General features: G+C 48.2%; 1 protein-coding gene across 6 annotated transcripts in view; it reads left to right on the forward strand.

Annotated features, from left to right (window-relative positions):
• The window catches only part of LOC142576703 (calcium-activated chloride channel regulator 1-like), a 388,135-nt gene that overhangs the window by 246,269 nt on the left and 116,332 nt on the right, over positions 1-25,534 (forward strand). For 4 of the 6 annotated variants that reach the window (XM_075686951.1, XM_075686954.1, XM_075686953.1 and 1 more), the window contains one exon: positions 24,873-25,103. The exons of the other annotated variants lie outside the window; for them this stretch is intronic. In XM_075686951.1, coding sequence (XP_075543066.1) covers positions 24,873-25,103 — 231 coding nt within the window. The remainder of the gene's footprint in view (positions 1-24,872; positions 25,104-25,534) is intronic. 6 annotated transcript variants of the gene reach the window in all.

Here is a 25,534-nt window from a genome sequence, read left to right on the forward strand (position 1 = left end):
GTTTTGTAGAAAGAGGTGGGGTCCTGTACCGGAAGTACCTAGACCGCAGGGGAGTGGAGTTCGATCAGCTGATCGTGCCTCAGTGCTACCGTCAGGATCTGTTGCGCTTGTCGCATGGAGGTTCGTGATCCGGACACCTAGGAGTTAAGAAGACTAAGGACCGTCTCTTGCAAGAGTACTATTGGCCAGGGTGGTTTCGTGACGCAGAACACTTTGTGAGGACATGTGACACCTGTCAGCGGGTCGGCAAACCAGGGGACAAATCGAGGGCGCCGTTGAAGTTGGTACCTATCATTACGGAGCCTTTTAGACGGCTCGTTATTGATACAGTGGGACATCTGCCGGTACCAACCACGGGGTACAGACACATTTTGACTGTGATCTGCCCAGCGACAAAGTTCCGTGAAGCAGTGCCGCTTAAAGAACTCAGCTAAGTTGAGATAGTCAATGCACTACTGTCCATATTGGCGCGAGTTGGTTTTCCTGCGGAAATTCAGTCAGATCAGGGCACAGTGTTTACTAGCGCTTTGACGACAGCCTTTCTCGAAAGGTGCGGGCTAAAGCTGTTACACAGCTCAGTGTACCACCCACAGTCGAATTCCGTTGAGAAGCTCCACTCCGTCATGAAGCGCGTGTTGAGAGCATTGTGGTTTGAACAACAAACCGACCGGGAGCTGTGTCTGCCTGGGGTGATGCTTGCATTAAGGACCGCGCCGCATGCGGCTACGGGGTTTTCGCCAGCTGAGCTGGTGTACGGTCGCTCGCTGCGGTCTCCGCTTCGCATGCTTCTAGACGGATCACTGCCCTCTCCAATGGCTGCAGACCATCTCTTCCATAAATGGCCGCCTCCTGCGCTGGAGCCTGGCTTTGCAACAATATTCTTTTGAGGTGCGTTACAAAAAGGGGAGTCTCAACGGTAATGCCGATGGTTTAAGTCGAGGCCCCTAACGTAGGAATCAGCCTCAAAGTTGTTTGTTACTGATGTTTTCTACCTGAGCCAGGATTTTTAACATATTGCTTTTGTTTAGTGTTTCAAAGTCATGACGTGCTTTCTAGTGCAATTTCCAAATTTGTGGACGCGTTCTCAGTGCTGCTAGACTACTGTAAGGAACTAGGCAGTAGTATAAAATCGGAAAGAGCCTGGCATGGCTTAGTGAGGGTTGTGCCGTGCTTGCTGACTGAGCGGTTGAGTATCGGCGTAGTTCTAACGCTTGCTGGGAACGAGAAACAAAAATGGCAGCTCTCCCGAAGTCACTTTGCAGTGTCCTGTGTGAACCTGAACGTGAGAACGAGGCCTTCTCTGTGCGCTGCGCTCAAGAACCGCCGAAGGACGACCGACTTCGGTTGTGAGCATCATCGAGCGACATCCCTCCGGACAGCGGATGCAGTCCCCTGTCCATCGGGATCTCCTTCTCCCGGCGGGGCGGTCTGTTACGTTTCGCCTACGACGCGCGGTATAGCCGGCGCGGATGCAACGGACGCCGGGGCTTCATTCAAAGCGGCGGACATTTTGGCCCGTTCAGCGCTGCCGTAACGCTTCCTGCCAAGCGCGTCCAGGCATGTTTCAATGCCACGTGTCTTCGTGTGTGTGTGTGTGCGTGTGTGTGTGTGTGTGTGTGTGTGTGTGTGTGTGTGTGTGTGTGTGTGTGTGTGTGTGTGTGCACGTTGGTGCCCACGCTTGTCAAAGCGCGGCAGCTGGGGAGAGGAGCTCCCCAACTGTGAAGCGAGGAGGTCTGACCGGCGCCGGCCCGGCGGATGCGTCACTTCTTGTCTCAACGTGTCTCTCAGCGTGTTCGTGCCCCGCCGTCACGGACGTCTCTCGCAAGCCGTTCCTTCTTGCCCTCGACTCCGAGAGTATAAAAGCAGCTGCCCCCCGGACGCTACGAGAGAGGCTTTGAATTCTTCCGTCGAGTAACGTGCTCTCCCGTCTCTCCACTTCGGTCGACCTGACCGGCCGCTCTTTTGCCATGCTAGAATAAACAAGTTGTTCTGTTAGCAGTCGACTCATGCTTTGCCAGGACTTTGGGATGCTTCCAGTTGTGCCCCAGGCCGCCAGGCCAACGCTACCTTTGGGGCTTGCGACCCATTTGCAACAGTACGTAGTAAGACAAATTGCCGAAACGTGTTAACTTATGACTGGCACATACACAATGTCGCATACCCAGTGATCCAAGTTGGCCTGGCGATTGATTTAGAACCCGGTTCTATCAGCACATCCGCCTGATGCTTAGAGACATAGATAGGCCAAAAGTTAGACCCGTTTAATTGCGCGAAGTATCGTAAGAACGCAAATTGCTTCTATACTGGCTTGCTCCAGTTAAATAGGATATCCCATTAACAAGCGCGTTCATAGTGGCTAACCTGCTGTTAAAGAATGACAGAAGTCGGATTTACCAGTGTTCCAGTGGGTACCTTCCCATATCAGCGTAGCAAGCAAGGAGGTCACTGGGAGTCTAATACGCCGAGCGCTGCCGTTGAAGTGAACGAAGGAGACTCTCCGGTATGTAAAAAAGAGTCACGAAGAAAACCATTTTAAGCCGCTTCTTTTCGTTGTGGTCTCCACCACATCAGCCTTGCGTGGATATGGCACAGAACTGATGCGTCTGTATGAGGTCAGCGTCCGTACACGGTCAGCGCAAACATGGTATATCCCATCCATACAGGGTCAGCACAAACCCGAGCTTGGCAAGGCAAACAAGACTTGGTGCATCATCGACTTGTGTGCATTGTTGATATCTTGGTGAAATTAAACATTACTTAAGGGCGTTCAAATAGAGCCACAACGTGAGATAATATATTCTATCTCAGTAGTTCATTGCAGCACTGTGGAGGCTACAGGACATTTTAGCCAATGGGATGGCCTAACATCCCTCAAGATATTTTCATCCGTACCGCGTCATCTGCTCAGCGTCTACTATGCTATCCGGCATGGTTGGTGGACTGGCACAACAAATCTTTTGGCGTTGTAACCATAAAATGGGTTTTCTTGAATGCGACAGCAGGGCCCCCTTTCTCTGCGGTTCCTTGCAGCCCGATTGGCCAGCAGTAATGGCGAAGGCCAGTATAAATGCCGCATCATAGCTCGACGTCTATTTGGCGTTTGCTCGCCACCTTCATCACGTACCATACTAGAGCGGAGTAGTAAATTAACGATGAAGTGATAAAATAGGTCTCAATAGTGCACAGCATCGTCAATTTGTGACCAGTGCCTAATGCTGTGGCCCCATCTGCTAACTGGAAATGAAATCACTTTTAGGGCTCGCCATCACCTCTATAGTCCTAAAAGTGCCGAATTAAACATCTGATCTGAATAATAACGACAAAATGCATACCTGATGCTTTGCTATCAGCGTGCGATTACACAAAGCGATGACTGCTGTCACGGCAGAGAGGCAATAACAAGTGTAAATTGCCATTGAATCGGGTGGTGTGTTGTTGCGCAATCGCAGTTAGGGTTGCTATTACGGTTACAGGCGGTAAACGACACAGGGGCGCTATAACGCAAAACTATTCCAATCTTTTCTATTCCAATTCTGCCATCTGCCCACTGCGATTGGTCAAAAAATTTTTTTGGACCACCCCCACTTCACCTGTCTGTCACGCGACGTCACGAAAACTGCGATAACTCCCCATCTGATGTGACGTGTACACGCTGATTATGCATAATTTGACCGAACAAATAAAAATTAGTTATTTCTGGTTAGACGCCTTTCTGCCATTAGCACTCGGCTATTGGTCAAAAGTTTTCCGGCTGCACCCACTTCACCTGCCTTTCACGCGATGTCACAAAACCGCAAAAACTTACCGCGTCAAATTGACGCGTACGCGTTGAAGATGCATTAATATGCCGAACAAAACTGAATTTTTTGTTCTGCATAGCCGCAGGCTGTCCCGTTCTGAAAGAAATAAAATATGACTGCCACCGATCGCTCCGGCCTTGCCTACTCGGCCCTGCAGGAGACCATGGGTTTACTTGCGTGTAATAAATCCTGTTGCGTGGATGTGTAACGTTATCGAGAACTTTCGGCACGTTTACGACCTCGTTCTGCCAACTCTTTGCTGAGTATCCGTTTTAGCGTCATTCTCATGCTTCCGTAGCATGCCGCCGCGATTGTCGACGAGCCACCGCCAACTAAGTAAGAGAAAGCGGACCAATCACAGACGCCCGCTCCACCCTCTTCATCTTCATTCAGTGCAGTGGCTTGGCCCCATCGAATCACTTTCCATTTAAGCGTCCTCCTCGCCTCTTGTGAGTGAATTAGATAAGACAAGCCGCTCAGAGCAGGCGATGTTATTCGTTTTTCAAGCAAACAAAAGTGACCTCCTATGAACGAGGGGAGCATTTGATTAGTTTGTTCAGACCACGACCTACTGTATAAGGGGCGACCTGCGCGTGCGGCGCTGCGCCAGCGCCACTGATTTGCTTTTGCTTGTGTGGCTTTTTTTTTAGTTTTCCAAACCACCGCCGCTAACAGTGGCGCTAGTGCTCACCCCCACCTACCCCAACCCCGTGGCCGGCCGCACGCACGGACAGCAAGCATTTTCAGCGAGAGCACGGAAGGACACAAACGCGCGCGCGCGAAACAATCGATTAGCAGAGTGCTTGGTGATCTGTTGGTGTCGCTAGACCTTGATTACCAGATTCTATTTCAGTGACACTGCGATTCTCAGCCCCGTGGGCGCCGGCTTTCGCGTTTGCGGCTTCTCCATGCACGATGGTTTTCTTCTGCATACCGTTGTGAAAGTCAAGCGGCCGAGCATCAAAAAGGAATTTCATTTCATGAGTTCCCGTGACCGATATTAGAAACCAATGGTTGAAACCTTAACAAAAAAAAAATGTCTGGGGCTTAGCTAAGGTTGAGCCTGGATATCTCGAAGCGAAAAGGTTCGGTACGTGATGCTTATGGTTTAGCTTATATAGTTATGCTTTATGATTTAGCCTATGATTATTCTTACGGTTCAGCCTATGGTTATGCTTTATGATTTAGCCTATGGATATGCTTGTGGTTTAAGTTATGGATATGCTTATGGTTTAGCTTATGCTTTATGATTTAGCCTATGGTTATATATGCTTACGGTTTCACTTATGGATATGCTTTGGTAAGCTTATGGTTATGCTATACGTGTGCCTTGTGTAGTGATGCAAATTGCTTATGAATGATATATACCATAAGTTATGCAGGATTTTTAATCTTCTTTATTCATTGTTGTTGGGCACATTGTCTTGCGATTTCTGCACAGCCATAAACACAGCTCTCTGTATCGGTAGTATCACTCTCTTCTCCTTCCATGTTGAATGCGCACGCCTGTTCTCTGGCAAGCGGTTGTATAGTCGGCCTCCGCGATAAACACGCGCTTACGGCGAACGTCAAACGACGACGCATACCGCGCGGCAGTGGCCACCAGCGCCGACTCCGAACACGCTTACGGAGCAAATTCCGACATACGCCGGCTCGCGCGAAGCGCGGTGTTGACTAGCGTAGCGAAGCTTTTCGTTTCAAAAGCCCAACTCCAGAAAAGTGCTTAAAGTGTAGTGACTATCTGTGTGATGGCACAATAAAGCGCCCTTGTAATTTTTCAAGCTAGACTTTCGTTATCATTTGGTAAAGTGGCGTAAATAAATACGTCAATAACAGCACATTTTTACAATTGTGACATGCACTGCAATTAAAACCACTCACGTTCTGCCGCGCTCTCAACGGCACGTCACTTCAGTGAACGTGCCGAATGCAGCAAAGGAACGCGTGGGCCCTGCAAAGCGGTACGTAGTGCGTTCATTGCGTCCGGCTCGCGACTAGCGAAACCTACGGGAGAATGAAGTGCGGGCGCGCTCAGACCTCGGCTAGCGCGGAAAGTGCGCACCAGACCTTATTGGCACCACAGCACTAACCAACATTTTAGCAGACAATGAGGGAGAAAAAAAGCTCTAAGGGATTACACTATTTCAATCCTAGCAGCCGCGCGGCCGCGCCTTCAAAGTAGTTTAAAATTTCATTGCACTGCACAGCGAAGATACCAAATATCTGGGGCATGTATCGCATGTATCGGCGCGCATTTTTCTAGCCGCACCCTGTCAATAATGTGAAATGCCGAGTTTATTGCAGCTCCTCTGCGAATTTTCACCGTCATCGCCGTACTCGTAAAGGCAGGGCTGGAGCGTTTCGGGCGTTGCTGTGAGGGTGAGCACTGGCGGCCTCTACTGGCACGCTTGGTCCCTACTCAATGATCACGTGGTATTTCTTCGGCCGCGCGCTGCCGTAGGCGACCACGGGATGCGCAGGTCGCCCTTTATACAGTAGGTCGTGGTTCAGGCAACCCTCCGGGTGACTGCCCGATGCTTGCGTCGCGGTTACGCAAATTTGACGTCAGGAGATTGGAATAAAAACATAATGGAATAGTTTTACGTTATACGGCCCCAGTTCTCCCGCCGTATACGAAATGCATGCGCGAAGGGAGGGACATGCTACGTATGGCTGTAATGCAGCAAGTAGCAAGCAAAAATCCTTATCCCGCCAATGAGCAGGCAGTTAAGCCCAGAACTATATGACGCTGCGCGATGACATTGTCTTGTACACCTCGTACCACACTCATATGCGAGAGATATTTTGTTCCCGCGATGACGTTAGATATTTAAAAGAGAGTTGCTTGGGCTCCTCCTCAAGTTCTTGCCTGATATAGGGTTTGAAAGTCAATGGTGAGCCGTGTGGATCGTCGAGATTTGGAAAACGCACAGCGTATTCAGCTCCGTGTTAAATTGTTTTTGACACCTGTTGTTGTTAGCCGACTGTGTAATGTTTCATACCGGATCGCGTTTGACAGGGGGCGTCCAGGTGGAGCAATTGCCGGCAATATTTACAAGTCTAGGTTGGCCTGCAGCAAGCCGCACGCCTCCTCCTACTTCCTGTTAAAACAGTGATGCCAAATTAGAGCTGCAGGAGGGAGTCGGCATATCAGCCAGCGTTCTGTTCAGACGTTCCGTTAATCCAGTGGTCTGAGAGTGATACGCAGTGCTCTTGCGGTGAGAGCAGTGCATCAGCTGGAGAACGTCCGGCATAAGTTCGGCTGTAAATGCTCTACGGCGGTCGGTGATGACAACAGACGGTGCACCATGTCGTAGGACGATGTGGCAGACAAAGAACTTGGCCATTTCATACGAGTTTGCTTGCGGAATAGCTTCGGTTTCGGCGTACCGAGTTAAGTAGTCGGTAGCGACGACTATCCATTTGTTGCGCGAAAAGGTAACTGGGAATGGCCCAAGTAGATCCATTCCTATTTGTTGGAACGGTGCTTGAGGAGGGTCCACAGGGTGGAGAAAGCCAGCCGGTTTAACTGATGGTTTCTTGCGGCGGTGACAATCACGGCAGGTCTTCACATACCGTTTCACAGAAGAATAAAGCCGGGGCCAGTAATACTTCTGTCGTATCCTTGCTAATGTTTTAGCGAATCCCAGTTGTCCCGCGCATGGCTCATCATGGCAGGCTTGCAAAATGTCTTGGCGCAGCGCCGACGGCAGGACAAGGAGGTACGTATTGGGACCGCTTCCGCAGTTTTTCCGGTAAAGGACGTTGTTGTGCAAGCGGTACGATGATAAGCCGCGCACGAGCGAACGGGGTAAAACACCTTCAACTCCTTGAAGGTGCTCGATCAGCGGCAGCGGCTCAGGGTCAGCGCAATGGTGCTCAGCCATCTTTATGGCCTCAATAACGCCGACAAATGGCAAGTCATGGTCAGGGTCCGATGACGTCGTAGGGAATGGTGCACGTGACAAACAGTCAGCGTCGCAGTGCTTCCTCCCAGATCGGTAGACAACTGTTATGTCGTACTCATGTAAGCGCCGGCTCCAACGGGCTTGTCTGGCTAAAGGATCCTTGAGGTTGGCAAGCCAGCACAGGGCGTGGTGATCGCTGACAGCCTTAAAGGGTCTACCGTACAAGTAGGGTCCGAATTTACCAATTGCCCAAACAACCGCTAAGCATTATTTTTCAGTGGTTGAGTAGTTCTTCTCAGCCTTGCTGAGACTGCGGCTTGCATAAGCAATGGGGCGTTCCGCACCAGCTTGCCACTGCACAAGAACTGCACCGAAACCTGTATTACTGGCATCAAAATGAATTTCAGTGCAGGCGTCTTCGTTGAAATGAGCAAGTATCGGGGCCGCCTGCAAACGCTGGCGCAATTCATTGAACGACTGCTGCTGCGCGTCCGCCCAAATGAAAGGCACATCGTCGCGTGTAAGCCGTGTCAGAGGCCCAGCAATTCTTGAGAATCCCTGGACAAAGCGCCTATATTATGCGCACAAACCAAGGAAGCGTTGGACAGCCTTGTCTGTGGGTGGCGAAAACTCGGCGCGGCAGCTAACTTGTCTGGGTCTGGTCGGACGCCTTTAGGACCAACGACATGGCCAAGAAATTTGAGCTCTTGGAACCCGAAGTAGCACTTTTCAGGCTTGATGGTGAGGCCAGCAGTACGGATCGCAGCGAGGAGACTCTCGATCCGTGCGAGATGTTCGTCAAATGTGCTCGAGAACACGACGATGTCGTCCAAGTATACGAGGCAGGTTTGCCATTTGAGTTCAGCAAGCACGGTATCCATCATCCGCTGAAAGGTGGCAGGTGCGGAACAGAGACCGAAGGGGAGAACTTTGAACTCATAAAGCCCGTCAGGTGTCACAAACGCTGTTTTTTTCACGATCCTGTTCATCAACTTCGATTTGCCAATACCCTGATTTAAGGTCCAAGGAAGAAAGAAACTTGGCATGTTGTGGACGATATAATGCGTCGTCGATGCAGGGCAATGGATAAACATCGCGCTTGGTGACACTGTTCAATTTCCTGTAATATACACAGAACCGTAGTGTGTTATCTTTCTTTCTGACTAACACTACAGGGGAGGCCCACGGGCTTGTGGACGGCTGGATCACGTCGTCTTGGAGCATCTCTTTCGCCGGATGCTTGATCGCTTCCCGTTCCACGAGAGACACTCTGCAAGGATGCTGAAGAACAGCACGTGCAGACTCGTCCGTAATAATGCGGTGCATTGTTATGGACGTGCGCCGTACTTTGGACGACATTTAAAAACAGTCCGCAAATTAATTCACGAGACTCAGTATATGGTCTTTGTGATGGTCTGGCAGAGCAGCGTTAACATGAATCCGTTCATTTAGGCTGGGTAACTCAGATTGCTGAGACGATGCGATTCCCAATGTGGTAATGCCAGTGACATCAATGATTTCGCGAAGAAATGCGATTTTCGTTTTTCACGGTACATGCCGATACTCGTTGCTGAAGTTTGTTAGCAAGACGACTGAACATTTGTTTCGCAACTGAAGAAGCCCTCTGGCTATGGAAATGTGGCGCTCAAGAAGCAGGGGGATGTTGGCCTCAGCAATTCCTTCGGGGTCGTTTTCCATGTCGCATTGGACAAGGGTAAGCATGCTGCTCTTGGGTGGCGACGTGAAGTGATCTTCAGCTACGCGGAGCGCGATGTCACTGTCGTCATTACTGTTCGCTATGGCTTGCGTAGTAGCGAAGCTAACTCTGGACCCTTGCAGGTCGATGATGGCGCGGTTCGCCTGAAGGAAATCCATGCCGAGTATAAGGTCCTTGAACATTCTGGAAGAATGACGAAGTCGCCGATGTACGTGAAACCTCGAATGTTGACTCGTGCCGTGAACCGGCCCATTGGAGTTATGAGGTGCCCTCCTGCAGTACGAATGTGAGTTCCGGTCCATTGCGTTGAAACTATGTTCAGTGTGCGGGCAAGATTCTGGCTCATAACAGACGTGTCCACACCCGTGTCGATTAGCGCCGTGACTTTGTGGTCATGTGTGTTAACTGGTACGTCGCAAGATACTGACACCGAACTACACTGCTTTTTCTGCGTCTCAGTTACGTCATTTCGGGGTCGTCGTAATGGAGGATCGTCAGCGTTCGCAACGTCAGCGACCTCACATCCGCAGGTCGCTGGACTCAGTTTTCCCAGGAGGCAGGGCTGGGTGAGCGACGCCTTGTTGTGTTCGGCGTGAAGACGGGGCTGGAAGACCTGTATCGGGCAGGTGACGGTGACCGGGGGTCACGGAATCGTGGGCGAAACGAGCTCCTGGCGTCCGTGAGGTAGGGTTAAATCTCGAGGGAGCGTTCACCAATGCGTGGCCAAGGCGCATTCAGTGAAAATCCACGCAGCCCAGCTCGGCGGTAAGGACAGGCCCTGTAGAGGTGATCGGCTTCACCGCAATGAAAACACAAGGGTCTCCGGTCTGCAGTGCGCCATACGTCGCCCTTGCGGGGTGGTCGTGTTTCAGCCATGAATGGTGTGCGGCGAGTCCTGAAGTCGGCAGCTCAATGCTGATGGCAGCTGATGTTCAACGGCGCGCACATCATGAAAGTCCGGGACATCGTGCGCATCGGGAAATGTCGGAGACAACGAACTGCGCGCAGCTTCCGCATACGACATGCGAGGCCGTGGCTGCGGTACCTCGGGCTGTGGTGCCTCGCTTCGCTCCAGGACTTGTACTGCCTGCCTGATTTCTTCCCGGGCGACCTCAGCTAGAGCGAGTCGCGATACCGATAGCGGAGCCACCGGAAGCTTTTGGAGCTCCTCTCGGACAACGAGCTTAATGAGCTCCCACAAGGCGTTGGTATTGTCCAAGGGTATAGTGAGAGGCTCACGTGATAGGGACGACACGTCGCGATTGTACTGCCTTGTTCGTTGCTGCAGTGCTTTTTCCATTTATATGGCTTCCGCGAGAAATTCTGCGACGGTCTTTGGTGGATTGCGTATTAGGCCACCGAATAACTCTTGCTTGACACCACGCATCAGGTTCCTGACCTTCTTTTTTTCCGGCATGGATGGATCCGCGCGTTGGAAAAGTCCGTACATATCTTCGACAAACGTTGCGACGCTTTCGTTCGGCCGCTGTACTCTCGCATGAATCGCAGATTCAGCTCGCTCCTTGCGGTCGAGGCTGGCGTATGTGCTGATTAGCTGGCGTCGGAATTCGTCCCATGTCGATAAGGCAGCCTCACGGTTCTCAAACGATGTCCGCGCGTAGTCCTCGAGGGCAAAGTAGGCGTTGCGTAGCTTGCGCTCTGGAGTCCAGCCGTTGAATCCTGCTACACGCTCAAAGTGATCGAGCCAGTCCTCAACATCCTCGAAAGTGTCCCCATGGAAGGTTGTGGGGATTCGCGCCTGGTTAAGGACGACCTCAGTCGGTGCGGTTGAGGAAGTACACGGAACTGATGTACTCATCTTTCCGACTCCATTGGGTAGAGGCTCGTGGTCAGGTGGCAGTCCCTGAAGTCGACGGCTTGTCCGTACGTGAACAGGAGTCAGCTCGACCGGATTTCGTACTGGGCTTGTACACGGCGTTCGATCTGGGCGTGGTATCAAATCAAATCAATCATGTTTATTTTGCAGGAAGAATACAAAATTTCCCTGCGGGAGGCAAAGACTAAAGGAGAGAAAGCCTGACGAAGTCTTGGCCCCCTGATGAACAAGACAGTCTACAGCAGTTGACACGACTCAATATACGATTCATTAAGTACAATGCATCTGCTTCTCTACATAGGATCACATAGGTATTTGTTTATACATGTATATGCAACACACTCTAAATTACATTATACATTTAAAAACGATACATTGAAATGGAATCTAACAATTTTGTTGAAATTTTCGCAATTTCCAGCAAAAAAATAAATAAATAAATAAAAATTCATCTCAATATATACAAAACATAATTTGACAACATTTATGGATCGACTATGAGGTTAGTAGTCAGAAGGAATGATCTATAATTGCGCTTGAGCTTCTTGGCTTGCAATGTAAGGTCAATATTCGATTCATGGAGGTTTAATAATTGCACTGCTTTATATTCAATGGCCTGTTTGCCATAGTTCATGCGTATTTTTTTAGTTTTTCGGCTAGAGCTTCTGAACCCATATTTCGTGGATACAGTTCTTGGGAAGGCATCCTGTAATTTCTGTTTATGTATCTGTTGCATCAACTTTAGATTATATACTTTTTTGCGGATAGGATTTCATGTTTGAGAAAAAGTGGTTCAGTGGCTAGGTCCTTGGCATGACCTTTATATTTTTCCAGAATGCGAAGCACGCGCTTCTGCAGGATTATTAACCTATCATAATTTGTTTTAGTTGTTGTTCCCCACACCAGCATTCCGTATAGTAGTTTCGAGAAAAATAACATATAGTAGAGTGATTTAGTTAACCACGAAGGGAGAAGGGAAGCGATTTTACTGAGACATCCTACAGAGCGAGCCAGATCAGTTAAGAGATGTTGCACGTGTGGTGTCCATGACAGGTGTTCATGGAACCAGACTCCTAGGAATTTGTGTGTGTTTACTTGATTTGATACGCTGGTCATTATAATAAATTATTACATTACCGCGGATGTGCTTTTTAATAGGCCTGAACTTAACAAATTTAGTTTTTGTGTGTTTAGTTTTAGCTTATTTTTTGTTAACCAACCTGAAAGTTTAGTGAGGTATAGATTTGCTGAAGCTTCTACTTCATGAATAGTAGATCCTGTGAAGAACAGGCTAGTGTTGTCAGCAAACATTGTAATTTCCGGTGTATATTGAACATCCGTAATATCATTGATATATAGAAGGAAAAGCACGGGACCTAATATAGATCCCTGTGGAACTCCTTTTATTACGCTTAAGTACTGGGACTCTACATTGTCTATGCCAACAAATTGATATCTTGATGATAAATAGCTTTTAAATAACTCCAGGACAACACCACGAATTCCATAGCGGCTTAATTTCAGCAATAGTATATGATGGTCTACTGAATCGGAAGCTTTACGCAGATCAAAGAAGATACCCAAAGTGAACATCTTATTTCCAATATTTTCTATTATGTGGTTTTTTTACACTTATTAGAGCCTCTTCCATCGTTTCGTTTTTTGGAAAACCATGTTGATATGGCGATAATAGGCAGTGTTTGTCGAGATATTTCGTAAGATGGTTGTTTACGCATTTGTCATATATTTTTGAGAAGCCTGGTAGCACGGATATCGGTCAATAATTTGTTAATTCCGAAGTAATGCCGCCTTTATGGATAGGAGTAACTTTCGCCACTTTAAGTTTTGTTGGGAAAGTTCCCTTCAGAAACGAAACATTTATAAGATATGCTAATACCGGGCTAAGTATAGATGCAGCCTTAACTGGAGCCACTCTTACGTCATCGTAACCACTTGAAATGTTGGTCCTTAGTTCTGCTATGTATCTGCGGACTTCTGCTGATACCTCGTTCAACACGAGAGAATTCACCTGGTTACCTAGTTCAATGTCGTATTGCATTGTATCCTCATCGCTAACAGCCACATTCACGAAGTAATGAATAATTGCATTCACAAGCTCCCTGCCTTCTAAAATAATATCATTAATTTTTATTTCTTTGTGTGTATTGCATGACACTGTTCTTCCAGTTAAAGAATTAACTTGCTTCCATACTTTTGCAGGATCTGACTTTATGCGCGAGAAAATTACTTCATAATAGGCTATTTTTGCTTTTCTAGTGTCACTGTTTAACCTGCTGCAAAATTGTTTGAACTCTCGCAATATTGCAATATCTCTGGTAGCGAGAAATCTGTGAAAAAGTGCGTTCTTTTGCTTGATTCTTTTTAAAAGGTCACTATTTATCCATGGCTTTCTATTTTTACCCTTTCTTATTTTGAACTGTTGTAGCGGAAAAGGAGTGTTGTAACATTGAACGAAGATTTCTAAAGAAGTGTCACATGCTTTATCTGGATTTTCTTGCACATACACACGTGACCAGTCAGCTCGTTTAATTAATTCGCTAAACTGAAGCAGAGTTTTGTCATTAATACTTCTATATAGAGGGAGATTTGGACGTTTTTATTTAATGAATAAGTTTTGTGTACAAATATAAACAGGTAGGTGATCACTAAGGCCTGAGCACAATATGCCTGCGTTGTAATCGTTTTTGTTTACGCTTGTCATACAGACATCGATAGATGTGGAGCTGTTGTGCGTAACACGGGTAGGCTCTAAAATAGCATTTTCACATCCATAGGATGCTATAAGGTTTATCAGATCAAGCGCATACAAATCTTGACTCATCATATTAATGTTCACATCACCCATGATGAAATATGTTTTTTTTATGTCATTAAAACAATGCATAAGTTGTTTTAAATGGCTTAGAAAACGGCGCTTGTATCCAGTTGGGGGACTGTATACTACAGTAAGCAGAAACGAGTTCGTTTCTATTGCTAGACATTTTATGTCACCACTACTCATAGAAAGACCATCAAGTACTTGAAAGGAATATTGCTGCTTCATGTATATAGCTAACCCTCCGCCTCTTCGAGCGCGATCCAATCGCACAGCAGAATAATTCGGGAATTCAGGAGACACGTCAATATTACACAGCCATGTCTGTGTGAACAGTATTGCATCAGGGTCAGCATGAAGAGAACGCAAAAATATATCAAATTCTTCCTTCTTATTAAGACTTCTTATATTTTGATGTATTAAGGTAAGGTAAAACCAGATCTAGAACAAGCATCACTACTCATCCTTGCTGTTTTTTTTTTCATTGACAAGGAAAAATAATTTTTGTCCATTTTGTCCTCCCTTTTTTCACTTGATGAGATCTAAGTCAGCAGTACTTGTTATGTGGATTACATCGGAAGTTTCATCTTTGCGAGCCAGAATTTTAACGCGATAGCGTTAAGGAGCTCGTGTCGCAGAAAAGCCGGTGTCGTCGGTGTCGGTGTCGGCGTCGGCGTCCGCGGCGTTGGCCGTGAGCGATAAATTCCAGCAGGCACTTCATGAATAAAAACAACTTGCAAGATGGGCTGGGTGGGAATCGAACCAGGGTCTCCGGAGTGTGAGACGGAGACGTTACCACTGAGCCACGAGTTTTTTTTTTCTTTATTCCCTCGGTTTTCACAGAGTTTACGAGATCAGAAGAACAGATTAACAAGATAATAGTACCGAGAACCGTCAGCTGTTTGCTGACTACAAGCCATCAGTATTTCGGCATCTGCAACAACATTTCTAATCTTGGAACCCACTCTGGTACATACGACTGCACCTTCTGCACTTCGACAAAATGGGACACCGATTCGCAAAAATATTTGCGAACCGGTCTAGCGTCAATATCCGCATTGTGTACAGCAGTCCGAGTTCGCCATATACTGTGCAGGCCCAGGAGCATAACCAGATCGAAAGGCACACCATCGTCGTTTCCGACCGTGAGATAACGGATTCCGTGCGGACTTAATGACAACTCTTTTTTCAAGGTTGTCTGTAAGATGTCCCAGAAGAACACTTCACCCCAGCAATCTAAAAACATATGCTCAATTGTCTCTGGTTTTTTGCATAACAAACAATGAGTACCCCACGGAACAAATAAACCCTTTTCTTCTAACCATGTTTTAACAGGTAAGGTTCCTGTGTGCAGCTTAAAAAAAAGGTTTTAACCCCTGGCGCAACTAGCATTTTTTTAACGCGTTTCAAAACATCTTTTCCTTTGCCTGCACAGTATAATTCACGGTACAATGGCACAGGAAATAACACATCCACAAGGTCCTTGTACATTTTTTTGCGTGACACATCTGTCAAATATTGCAAAGAAAAACGCACCGATAAGAAGCGGAAAGATGACACCACTTCTTTTAGATATCCTCGTACTGGTCCTTGCTGACACACCGAAGACACAACAAACTCTGGTAGCACTTTACCCAGCCTCAGTTGAATCATGGTTCTGAGAAAGGTATGATCTACATCTCTGAGAAAAACAAATCGACTGACGAGTTGTCTCACATACAGATGCATTAGACCAAGCCCACCATCACTCCCTCTTTCAAACAGATTTGTTCGGCTCGTTTTTTTCCCATAGAGAGCTCCAGATAAAGACCGCGAACACTCTGTGCATTTTTTGTACATTTAACCTGCTGCAATGCAAAACTTGCATTACATACCATAGCCTGCTTACAAGAAATAGGTTGCACGTCGTGGCCCGTGCGAAAATCGACTTATCCCATCCTTTCCACTTTTTTGCATTTTCACGTAACACCTCTGTTTGTTTTTTCCATTAAGGCACTGAGCCACGAGTTCGATGCTTCAAAGCGGTACAAAAGCGCCTCTAGTGAACGCTGTGTTGCCTTAGAAACGAGCTGTTTCTAAGGCTCAGGCGTGCGTCGCTTGCTCAGGCGCACATTTCGTTGTCGCGCGGAACGCTGCGTTGCTCGACGCTCACCGCGTCCGATGCGGGGCGCGTAGTCGCTGCGCCGTAGCCCATTGTCTTACACCCCTTGGCGGGTCGACGGGAATGCTGTCGCGTTCCACTCTTGAAGGCGAAGCTTAAGCGTCCTCCAATTTTAACGCGAGAGCGTTAAGGAGCTCGTGTCGCAGAAAAGCCGGTGTCGTCGGCGTCGGCGGCGTTGGCCGTGAGCGATAAATCACGGCAGGAACTTCATAAATAAAAAGCAACTTCCAAGATGGGCTGGGTGGGAATCGAACTAGGGTCTCCGTAGTGTGAGACGGAAACGTTACCACTGAGCCACGAGTTCGATGCTTCAAAGCGGTACAAAAGCGCCTCTAGTGAACGCGGTGTTGCCTTAGAAACGAGCTGTTTCTAAGGCTCAGGCGTGCGTCGCTTGCTCAGGCGCACATTTCGTTGTCGCGCCGAACGCTGCGTTGCTCGACGCTCACCGCGTCCGATGCGGGGCGTGTAGTCGCTGCGCCGTAGCCCATTGTCTTACACCCCTTGGCGGGTCGACGGGAACGCTGTCGCGTTCAACTCTTGAAGGCGAAGCTTAAGCGTCCTCCAATTTTTTTTCCTCCACTCGTCCATACATATTTCCATGTTGCGGATTTCTTTTTTGCTATGGCTGCACCAAGGAGCTGCTTGTTGTGTCGTATCAGGTGCTGGTTAACATAGATAGCACTTTCTGTGCCCTTGTGGCCTAGGTCAGTCGAAACCATCTTCTGTTTCTTTGATTTCGCGAGTAGCGCATTACGTTTTGTCCGTGAAATGAACCGGACAACAATGTTTCGTTCATTCTTTTTTGCCGTGGATACCCTGTGGCAGATGTCAATATCACTATCACAGATTGGCTCGCCTACGAGCTTACCTATCTTTTTAACCACGACAGTTGAGTCAAGCTCCTCGGGTGCACCTTTTATTGCAAGATTGTTACTGCTTTGATGTTGCTCAAGTTCTTTAATTTTCTTTTCAAGCCGTTGGTTCTCGGTCTTTAGTTTTTCGTTCTGGGAAACTAGTGTTTTTATTTCGGCTCTGAGTGCCTTAATGTCGGTTCCTATTTCTTTCACATCATCACTTGTATCACTGAAGAATTTTAAGCTTTCTTTCAGCGACCTTATCTCAGCACGTATTTCCCGTTGAAAATCAGATATTAGTGTCGAAACATCTTTCTTGTCACCCTTACTCATGGCAAGAAACTTCAGGCAACAAGTTTCAAAGTAAAGTCAAGTCAGTTGTCCGGCATCAGTGTAAGAAAGCAAGGAAAGTAGCACGGGGATATGTTTTGCTTACCTGCAAAGGATTGCAGATGTACTTTTAGTCGCCCACTCGCTTCGTACACTGCTGCCGGACTGCACAGGAGACCAACAGAATTCCAGCGCTTATAAAGCCAGCCGTGGATCAGCAGCCAGCTTTCTGCGCCGACTCCGGGATATCTGTTCCGGCGATCAATCGAGCTGTGATGAGGCGCCAGTTACCGGTGCACTGCAGGCCATGCGTCGACGAAGAACGGTTTCGCTGTAGATTCCCACCAAGGGGTACTTGCTGAATTTCCTCGTGCTTACCTGCAAGGACTGCAGATGTACTTTTAGTCGCCCACTCGCTTCGTAGACTGCTGCCGGACTGCATGTACCCCGCACCTCTACCAGAAAAATGTAACGTAGATTGAAGACGAGTCTTACAAAATATACGCTTCTCTTTATGGCGGGCCAGAAAAAGAGCGTGAAGCGTACGCGCTTCGTTGTCTTCCATGGCGCCGGCCGTTGGGCGCGCCGTCCCGCGGTGCGGGAGCCCCACAGCATTGTGTCAATATTGACACGTGTACTTGTTTGTGTTTATCGGGCGACATGTTTCACCGCATAACAGATTTTATCTCACAGCGCAAGCCGCGCTTGCATGTGTGGGAAGTTTCTGGAATGTTATCGATGGTTCCATCCATTGTCTGTGACCGAACCTTCTGTAATCTGATTGCATGTGTGCGCGACGCGAATAATGTAGAACTTTGGGGAAGGCGCGCGGGTCCCAGCGATTAGTCTGGAACATTCGACGATTGATGTATAAAAGCCGACGCGCTTGACTCGTTGATCAGATTTTCGACGATCACCGACTGTGTTCGCCGCTATCGTTCTGCTTCAAGTGTAGCCTGTCTTTGTGGGCACAGGTTCGCCAAATAAAAGCTAGTTTTGTCTTTCACAGTATTGCTACTGTGTTCTTCAACGTCACTACCACGTGACAATATACTGTAATGCAGGCACATGCGATCCTGTGTTCCCGCATATTGCTCCAACGAGTCCGAACTGAATATTGCCATGAATCTATGCAGTGCTTGCTCACTCTTCAAGTCTGCCGCCACGCGACGCAAGACGCGCCCAGTTCAGACGCGCCAAGACGCGCTTCAAATTGAGCGCAGACGACAGCGCGTCTTGACGCACCCAGTTCAGACGCGCCAAGACGCGCTTTAAATTGAGCGCAGACGACAGCGCGTCTTGCGTTGCGTCGCGTGGCGGCAGACTTGAAGAGTGAGCGAGCACTGCACAGATTCGCGGCATTACTCCTCTCTCATGACGAAATATCCGACGTACGGGATTCCTTCGCCCTCTCCGACCCATCCGCAGAAGATTCGTCTGACCATGAGAACTCGCCCACTTTCGACATCAATGCAGCCCTGCCCCGGAACAGACAAGGCCAGATCCGCAATCTGCTTCGAAGTTACAGCCAGTGTTTTTCGTCATCGCCGAAGGTCCGACAAACGCCATTTGCCAAGCATCGCATTATAACCGACCAGCACGCCCGACCTCTCCGTCAAAGCCCCTACCGTGTGTCGCCGCGAGAACGACAAGCCATCCGGAACCAAGTGGAAGAAATGCTTCGCGACGACGTCATCCAGCCATCAACCAGCCCATGGGCTGCACCGGTTCTTCTAGTGAGAAAGAAAGACGGCGCACTTCGATTCTGCGTTGATTACCGCCGCTTAAACAACGTAACAAAGAAGGACGTCCACCCCCTCCCCCGCATCGACGACACACTGGACCGGCTCTGCAACGCCAAGTATTTCTCATCGATGGACCTGAAGAGCGGCTACTGGCAGATTGAGGTCGACGAAAGAGATCGCCAGAAGACAGCATTCAGCAATTGGCTTCAGGGGCCCATTTATAAAGTTATTGTCTAGTTATTTTAACAATCGCTCTCAGGTGGTGCGCAAAGGGGACTATTCCAGTACAAAAATAATGTTGAAATCGGGTGTTCTCCAGGGTCTGTTTTGTCTCCACTTTTATTTAACCTATACGTCGATGATTTGCCTCAATTTGCATCAAAATGCTGCATATTCCAGTACGCCAACAAACTGTCCTTTTATTACCTCATGCATCATTTAATACATGCGTTTATAACCTTCAAGCAGATGCCACGTCTGTAATGGATTGGTGTACAAGTAACGGAATTGGAATTAATAGACAAAAGACAAAACTAGTTTGCTTTCATAATCCCCATAAAAATTGATCGTCCTGTGCCATTTTTTGTTCACGACTCTAATTGTATAAACTGCAAATGCATACCATTAGAGTTCACAACTAATGTAAAATATTTAGGCATCATGTTTGATTCTCATATGAAATGGAACAGTCATTTTACAGGTATTAGAAAAAAAGCTACGTTCAGTATCCTGTCTTCTGTATAACTCTAGATACTTGTTCCCGTTTTCTGTCCGGAAAGTCATTATTCACGCACTTGTGTACAGCTATCTTAGATACGGAATTACCATATTTTACCACTGTTCATTTACATGGCGCGGGAAATTGAATTCTATTCTGAAATCTGTTCTTCGCAACGTTGCATACAATGAGACTATTCCTCCTAACAATAATCTATATCCCTTTTTGCAGTTACCCTCATTTCAAGCATTATTTTTTCAAACTGTGGTGATAAAACATTTTTGGAACAGTGATTTTCTTTTTCCGTTGATTCCTGCCAGACCACTCAGACACCATAATACGTTCACTACCTCGCGGTGTTATACCCGTTTTGGTCGTTATACCAGCAAATATTATGTTCCTAACGTTTTTAATTCTTTACCCACTGAACTGTACTCTATCTCATCAAAACGGACACTCAAACTGTACCTCAAAAATAATTATTCTTCTGTTTAGTTGTCATTCATTAGAGCCCGTCCTATAGTTTCGATTAGTTTCGTTTGGTCTAGATTGGTGTGTATCCTTGTCTTTTTCACTTTGTGTCTTTTCTAGCTTGCGTTTGCACGTAGCTAACGTTTGGTTTGTGGTATTTTGCTTTGTGTTATAGCCTCCTTTTTCGTTGTAGTTTGCTTTTTGTTGTAAATTGCTTCAGTTTATGGCTTGCTAACCTTGCTTTATTTTTTTTTAGTACTTGTCGCTGACTGCCGAGTACAGCCCGACAAGCCTCCATTGCTTGGGCTGACCTGTTTTTTGAATGTGTAATATTTTCATGAAATAAAGGATATTACTATTATTATTATTATTATTAGTATTATTATTATTATTATTATTATTATTATTATTATTATTATTATTATTATTATTATTATTATTATTATTATTATTATTATCACTCCTGATGGGCTCTTTGAGTTGAAGGTGATGCCATTTGGTCTCTGTTCCGCACCAGCGACGTTTCAGCGGGTGATGGATACAGTGCTGGCAGGCCTAAAGTGGCAAATTTGTCTGGTATATTTAGATGACGTCGTTATCTTCGCCACGAACTTTCAAGCACACCTCAAAAGACTTTGGACAGTGCGAGATGCCATCAAGTCGTCCGGCCTAACCCTGAAAGCCGAGAAGTGCCACCTTGCTTATGCAGAGCTGCTCTTTCTAGGCCACATCGTTAGCAGGGAGGAAGTACGCCCAGGCCCGCAGAAAACAGCCGCTATTGAACAGTTCCCACCGCCGGCCGATAAGAAAGCTGTACGCAGATTCCTCGGACTGTGCGCATATTACCGACGATTTGTAAAAAACTTTTCGCGCATCGCCGAGCCCCTGACCCAACTAACGAAGGCAAACGTGCCATTTAAATGGGAAGCGCAGCAAGCAGAAGCCTTCAAAGAACTCCAGCGCCGTTTAAAGTCTTCACCGATCCTCGCGCATTTTAATGAATACGCTGATACTGAGGTGCATACCGACGCAAGCAGTGTGGGCCTAGGTGCCGTCCTAGTTCAAAAAAGTGACGGGCTGCAGAACGTCATCGCATACGCTAGCCGCTCCCTTTCCAAGGCCGAGGCTAACTATTCGACGACTGAGAGGGAGTGCCTTGCCATCATCTGGGCTACATCGAAATTCCGCCCCTACATGTACGGACGACCATTCAAGGTGGTCAGCGATCACCACGCGCTGTGCTGGCTTGCCAATTTGAAGGTCCCCTCTGGCCGCCTCGCTCGATGGAGTCTTCGCCTCCAGGAGTTTGACGTCACCGTGGTTTACAAGTCCGAACTCAAACACTCTGACGCCGATTGCCTCTCACGAGCCCTTGTAGATGCGCCGCCACCGGACGACGATGAGGACGCCTTCCTGGGACCCATCAGCTCCAGCTCTTTTGCCCAGCAGCAACGCTCGGACCCTGACCTAAAATGCCTCATAGAGTACTTGGAAGGCAACGTTTCTTCGCCCCCTGCCTCATTCAAGCGAGGACTTTCTTCCTTCTGTGTACAGAATGATGTCCTCATGAAGAAGAACTTCGCAGCGAACAAAACAGCCTACCTCCTTGTTGTACCTGCTTGACGCCGCGAAGAAGTTCTACAGGCTTCCCACGACGAGCCGACAGCGGGGCATCTCGGGTTTACTCGCACTCTCCGCCGCATTAAAGCAAAGTATTACTGGCCCCGCCTTTCTGCGGATGTCGCACATTATGTGAAAGCCTGCCGAGATTGTCAGCGACGAAAGACACCTCCCACCCGACCAGCAGCATTCCTGAACCCCACTGAACCCCCCGCAAGACCCTTTCAGCAGATCGGCATGGACTTGCTTGGCCCTTTCCCAAAGTCAACGTCTGGAAATAAGTGGATCATGGTAGCGACCGACTACCTGACTCGCTACGCCGAGGCAAAAGCCCTACCGAACGGAACAGCAGCAGAAGTCACCACATTTCTCGTGGAATGCATTCTTCTGCGACACGGCGCCCCCGATGTACTCATCAGGGACAGAGGAACAGCATTCACGGCGGAACTAACGCAAGCCATCCTGCGTTGCAGCCAAACCACCCACCGGAGGACAACTGCATACCATCCGCAGACCAACGGACTGACCGAGCGCCTGAACAAAACCATCGCCGATATGCTCGCCATGTATGTCGATGCCGAACACAAGACCTGGGACGTCATCCTGCCATTCGTCGTCTTCGCCTACGACACCGCAGTGCAGGAGACCACCCAGATGACGCCTTTTAGGCTAGTCCATGGAAGGGAGGCTACGACCACGCTAGACGCCATGCTACCCAATGTTACAGAAGAAGAGAACGTCGATGTCGCCGCCTGCCTTCAACGCGCAGAAGAAGCTCGAAGGCTTGCCCGATTACGAATCAAAGACAAGCAACGAACCGACACCAGACGCTACAACCTACGAATACGCAAAGCGGAATACAAGCCAGGAGGCCAAGTCTGGGTTTGGACGCCCATTCGGCGCCGTGGATTGAGTGAAAAGCTTTTGCGCCGCTATTTCGGTCCATACAAGGTTCTTCGTCGGCTGGGTGAACTGAATTATGAAGTCATCTCTGACGCCATGACTGCATCCCAGTGACGCCGCGTACGACCATAAGTTGTTCATGTCGTCCGCCTCGAGCCCTATTATACGCGCTAAAAGACGCTGCATTTTTACACTCTGTGTTTATTTTCGCACGGTTGGTTTTATTTCTTGCTAGTCGCATTATTTCTTTTCATGCATCGGGTCGATGCCTCGTTGAGAGGGGAGTAATGCCGCGAATCTGTGCAGTGCTTCCTCACTCTTCAAGTCTGCCGCCACGCGACGCAACGCAAGACGCGCTGCCGCCATGCGACACAAGACGCGCCAAGACGCGCTTTAAATTGAGCGCAGACGACAGCGGCGGGCATTCTGTTCGACGACCGCCGAGCACGCTGGTCGCCTCGCCGCCGCCGGGTAATTCAGGGCATTGTGGGCGCAATTCAGCCCAATAAACACTCTTCTTTCGACGAACTTCTGTCCGTCCTCATCGTCCCTGCGACTGCCGTCACCACTACGTGACAATATCGTCAAATTACCCATAGCCTTTAGCTGTGTCGGCTTGTGGTTAATCGACAACTCGAATACGTATTGACTCCCACAATCATCATCATCATCGTCAGTCTATTTTACGTCCACTGCAGGACGAAGGCCCGCGATCTCCAATTACCCCTGTCCTGCGCCAGCCTTAGCACCCACACATTTCCTCACTTCGTCGCACCATGCAGTCTTCTGTGGTCTTCTGCTGAGCTTCCCTTGACTCGGTACCCATTCTATCACTATAATGGTCGAACGCTTATTTACTCTATGCATTACATGACCTTCCCAGCGCCATTTTTTTCTCTTCATGTGAATAAGAATGTCGTCTATACCCTGACCCATACCGCTCTCTTTCTGTCACTTAAGTAATGCCTAGTATTCTACGATCCATCGCTCTTTGCGCAGTCCTCAATTTTTTCTCAAGTTTCTTTGTCAGTCTCCAAGTCTGGGCCCCATATGTCAGCACCGGTAAAATCACCGATTGTAAACCTTACTTTTCAATGATAACGGTAAACTTCCAATAAAGAGCTCACGATGTCTGCCGTATGCGATCCAACCCATTTTTAATCTTCTGTGAATTTCCTTGTCGTGGTCAGGGTTCCCTATGATTAGTTGACACAGGTGAACGTACTCCTTCACAGACTCTAGAGCCTGACTGGCGATCCTGAATTCTTGTTCCCTTGCCCGGTTATTCATCGTTATCTTTGTTTTCTACATATTATTCTTCAGGCCCACTCTTACACTCTCTCTGTTAAGGTAACTCGTCTACAGTGTTTCTAAAGGAGTACTAATCAAATTTGATATATCGTTATAATCTGTAACTAATATTTCACCTGACTAAATGGTTTTACCAAATGGTTCACCTTACATGCAACAATTCGGCGGTGCCAGTGAACTTACAGAGGCAGCCAAATGGCTGCCGCTGGCGGCTGACTCGTCCTGGTGGCTGTCCTCCAAGGCCGAAAAAAATGACTGCTCCGCGCAGTAGTAGTAAGAAGGCAGCAGCCGCGTGCTCTGGCGGCTGAGCTGCCATTCTAATGTTGTGTTGTTGCTCCTTACGAATTCCACGCAGCGTTTTCAAACTGAGTGGACACGTTGTTGTACACACAAATGCCGAGTGTCAACAATGTTTGACCGTATTGTGTAAATTCAGGTGTAGATATAAATTATTCTACAAGCAGAAATCTCTGGCGAAAACAAATGCTGATTCATATTGCTGACCTTGCAAAGAAATATTTTATCCAAGAAATAGTGCTCGAGATGATGGTCAGTCTCACATCAATTGAACGCACCCCGAATATCGTGATCGTACACTATACAAATTCGTGTTAGACCTTGCATCGTAAGACTACCTTGTTTACTGCTTCTGTCACCACAGCAGGGTGACCGCTTGGCACAACTGAGGCGATCCGTATGCCGATTCCTGGAGGACGGTGCTCCCGATCATTCCTTGGAGCTGTCAATGGTAGTCTTCAGCCAGAAGGCACTGATTCTTGAACCCTTGGCGAAGCTTAACGACACCGTACGGAGGAGATTGAAGGAGGCTGCGCTGCCTGTTTCCGTCGGTGGGAGAACCTCCATGGGAGCTGGGATCACCGCGGCTCTTAAGGTAGGCAAAAAAAAAAAAAATCGTAGTTTCGCCAGAAACGCCAAGCATCGATTGCTATAGCAAATTTGCAGACAGCCATAGGAAGTAAGGAAAGCACTTATATAGGCCGTATCAACTTCTAAAACATTCGCTTGCTAACTAAATGAACAAACATGGTGTCAGCGCGCATGAACACCTCTCGCTCGATGACCGCGGACGCTCGCCGTCAGAACGCCGGCGCGAGCAGGCGCGGCGGCAGCAGCGAGCGAATTTCGTGCTGTCTATCCCTTCAACGCAAGCCGACAGCGCGCAGAAAGGCCCGAGCCGTCGAAGCACGCAGATGCGGCCGCGCCATCGCGCCCGGCCGCCACGTGCGCGGTCGAAGGCGGCGCACCACCCCGCATTCGCCCGGCGCCTCGCCACGATAGGCACCTCGCGCGCGAACGTAGACG

This window comes from Dermacentor variabilis, chromosome 3 (genome assembly GCF_050947875.1).
Source record: "Dermacentor variabilis isolate Ectoservices chromosome 3, ASM5094787v1, whole genome shotgun sequence".
In the NCBI taxonomy this organism is placed as follows: Eukaryota; Metazoa; Arthropoda; class Arachnida; order Ixodida; family Ixodidae; genus Dermacentor; species Dermacentor variabilis.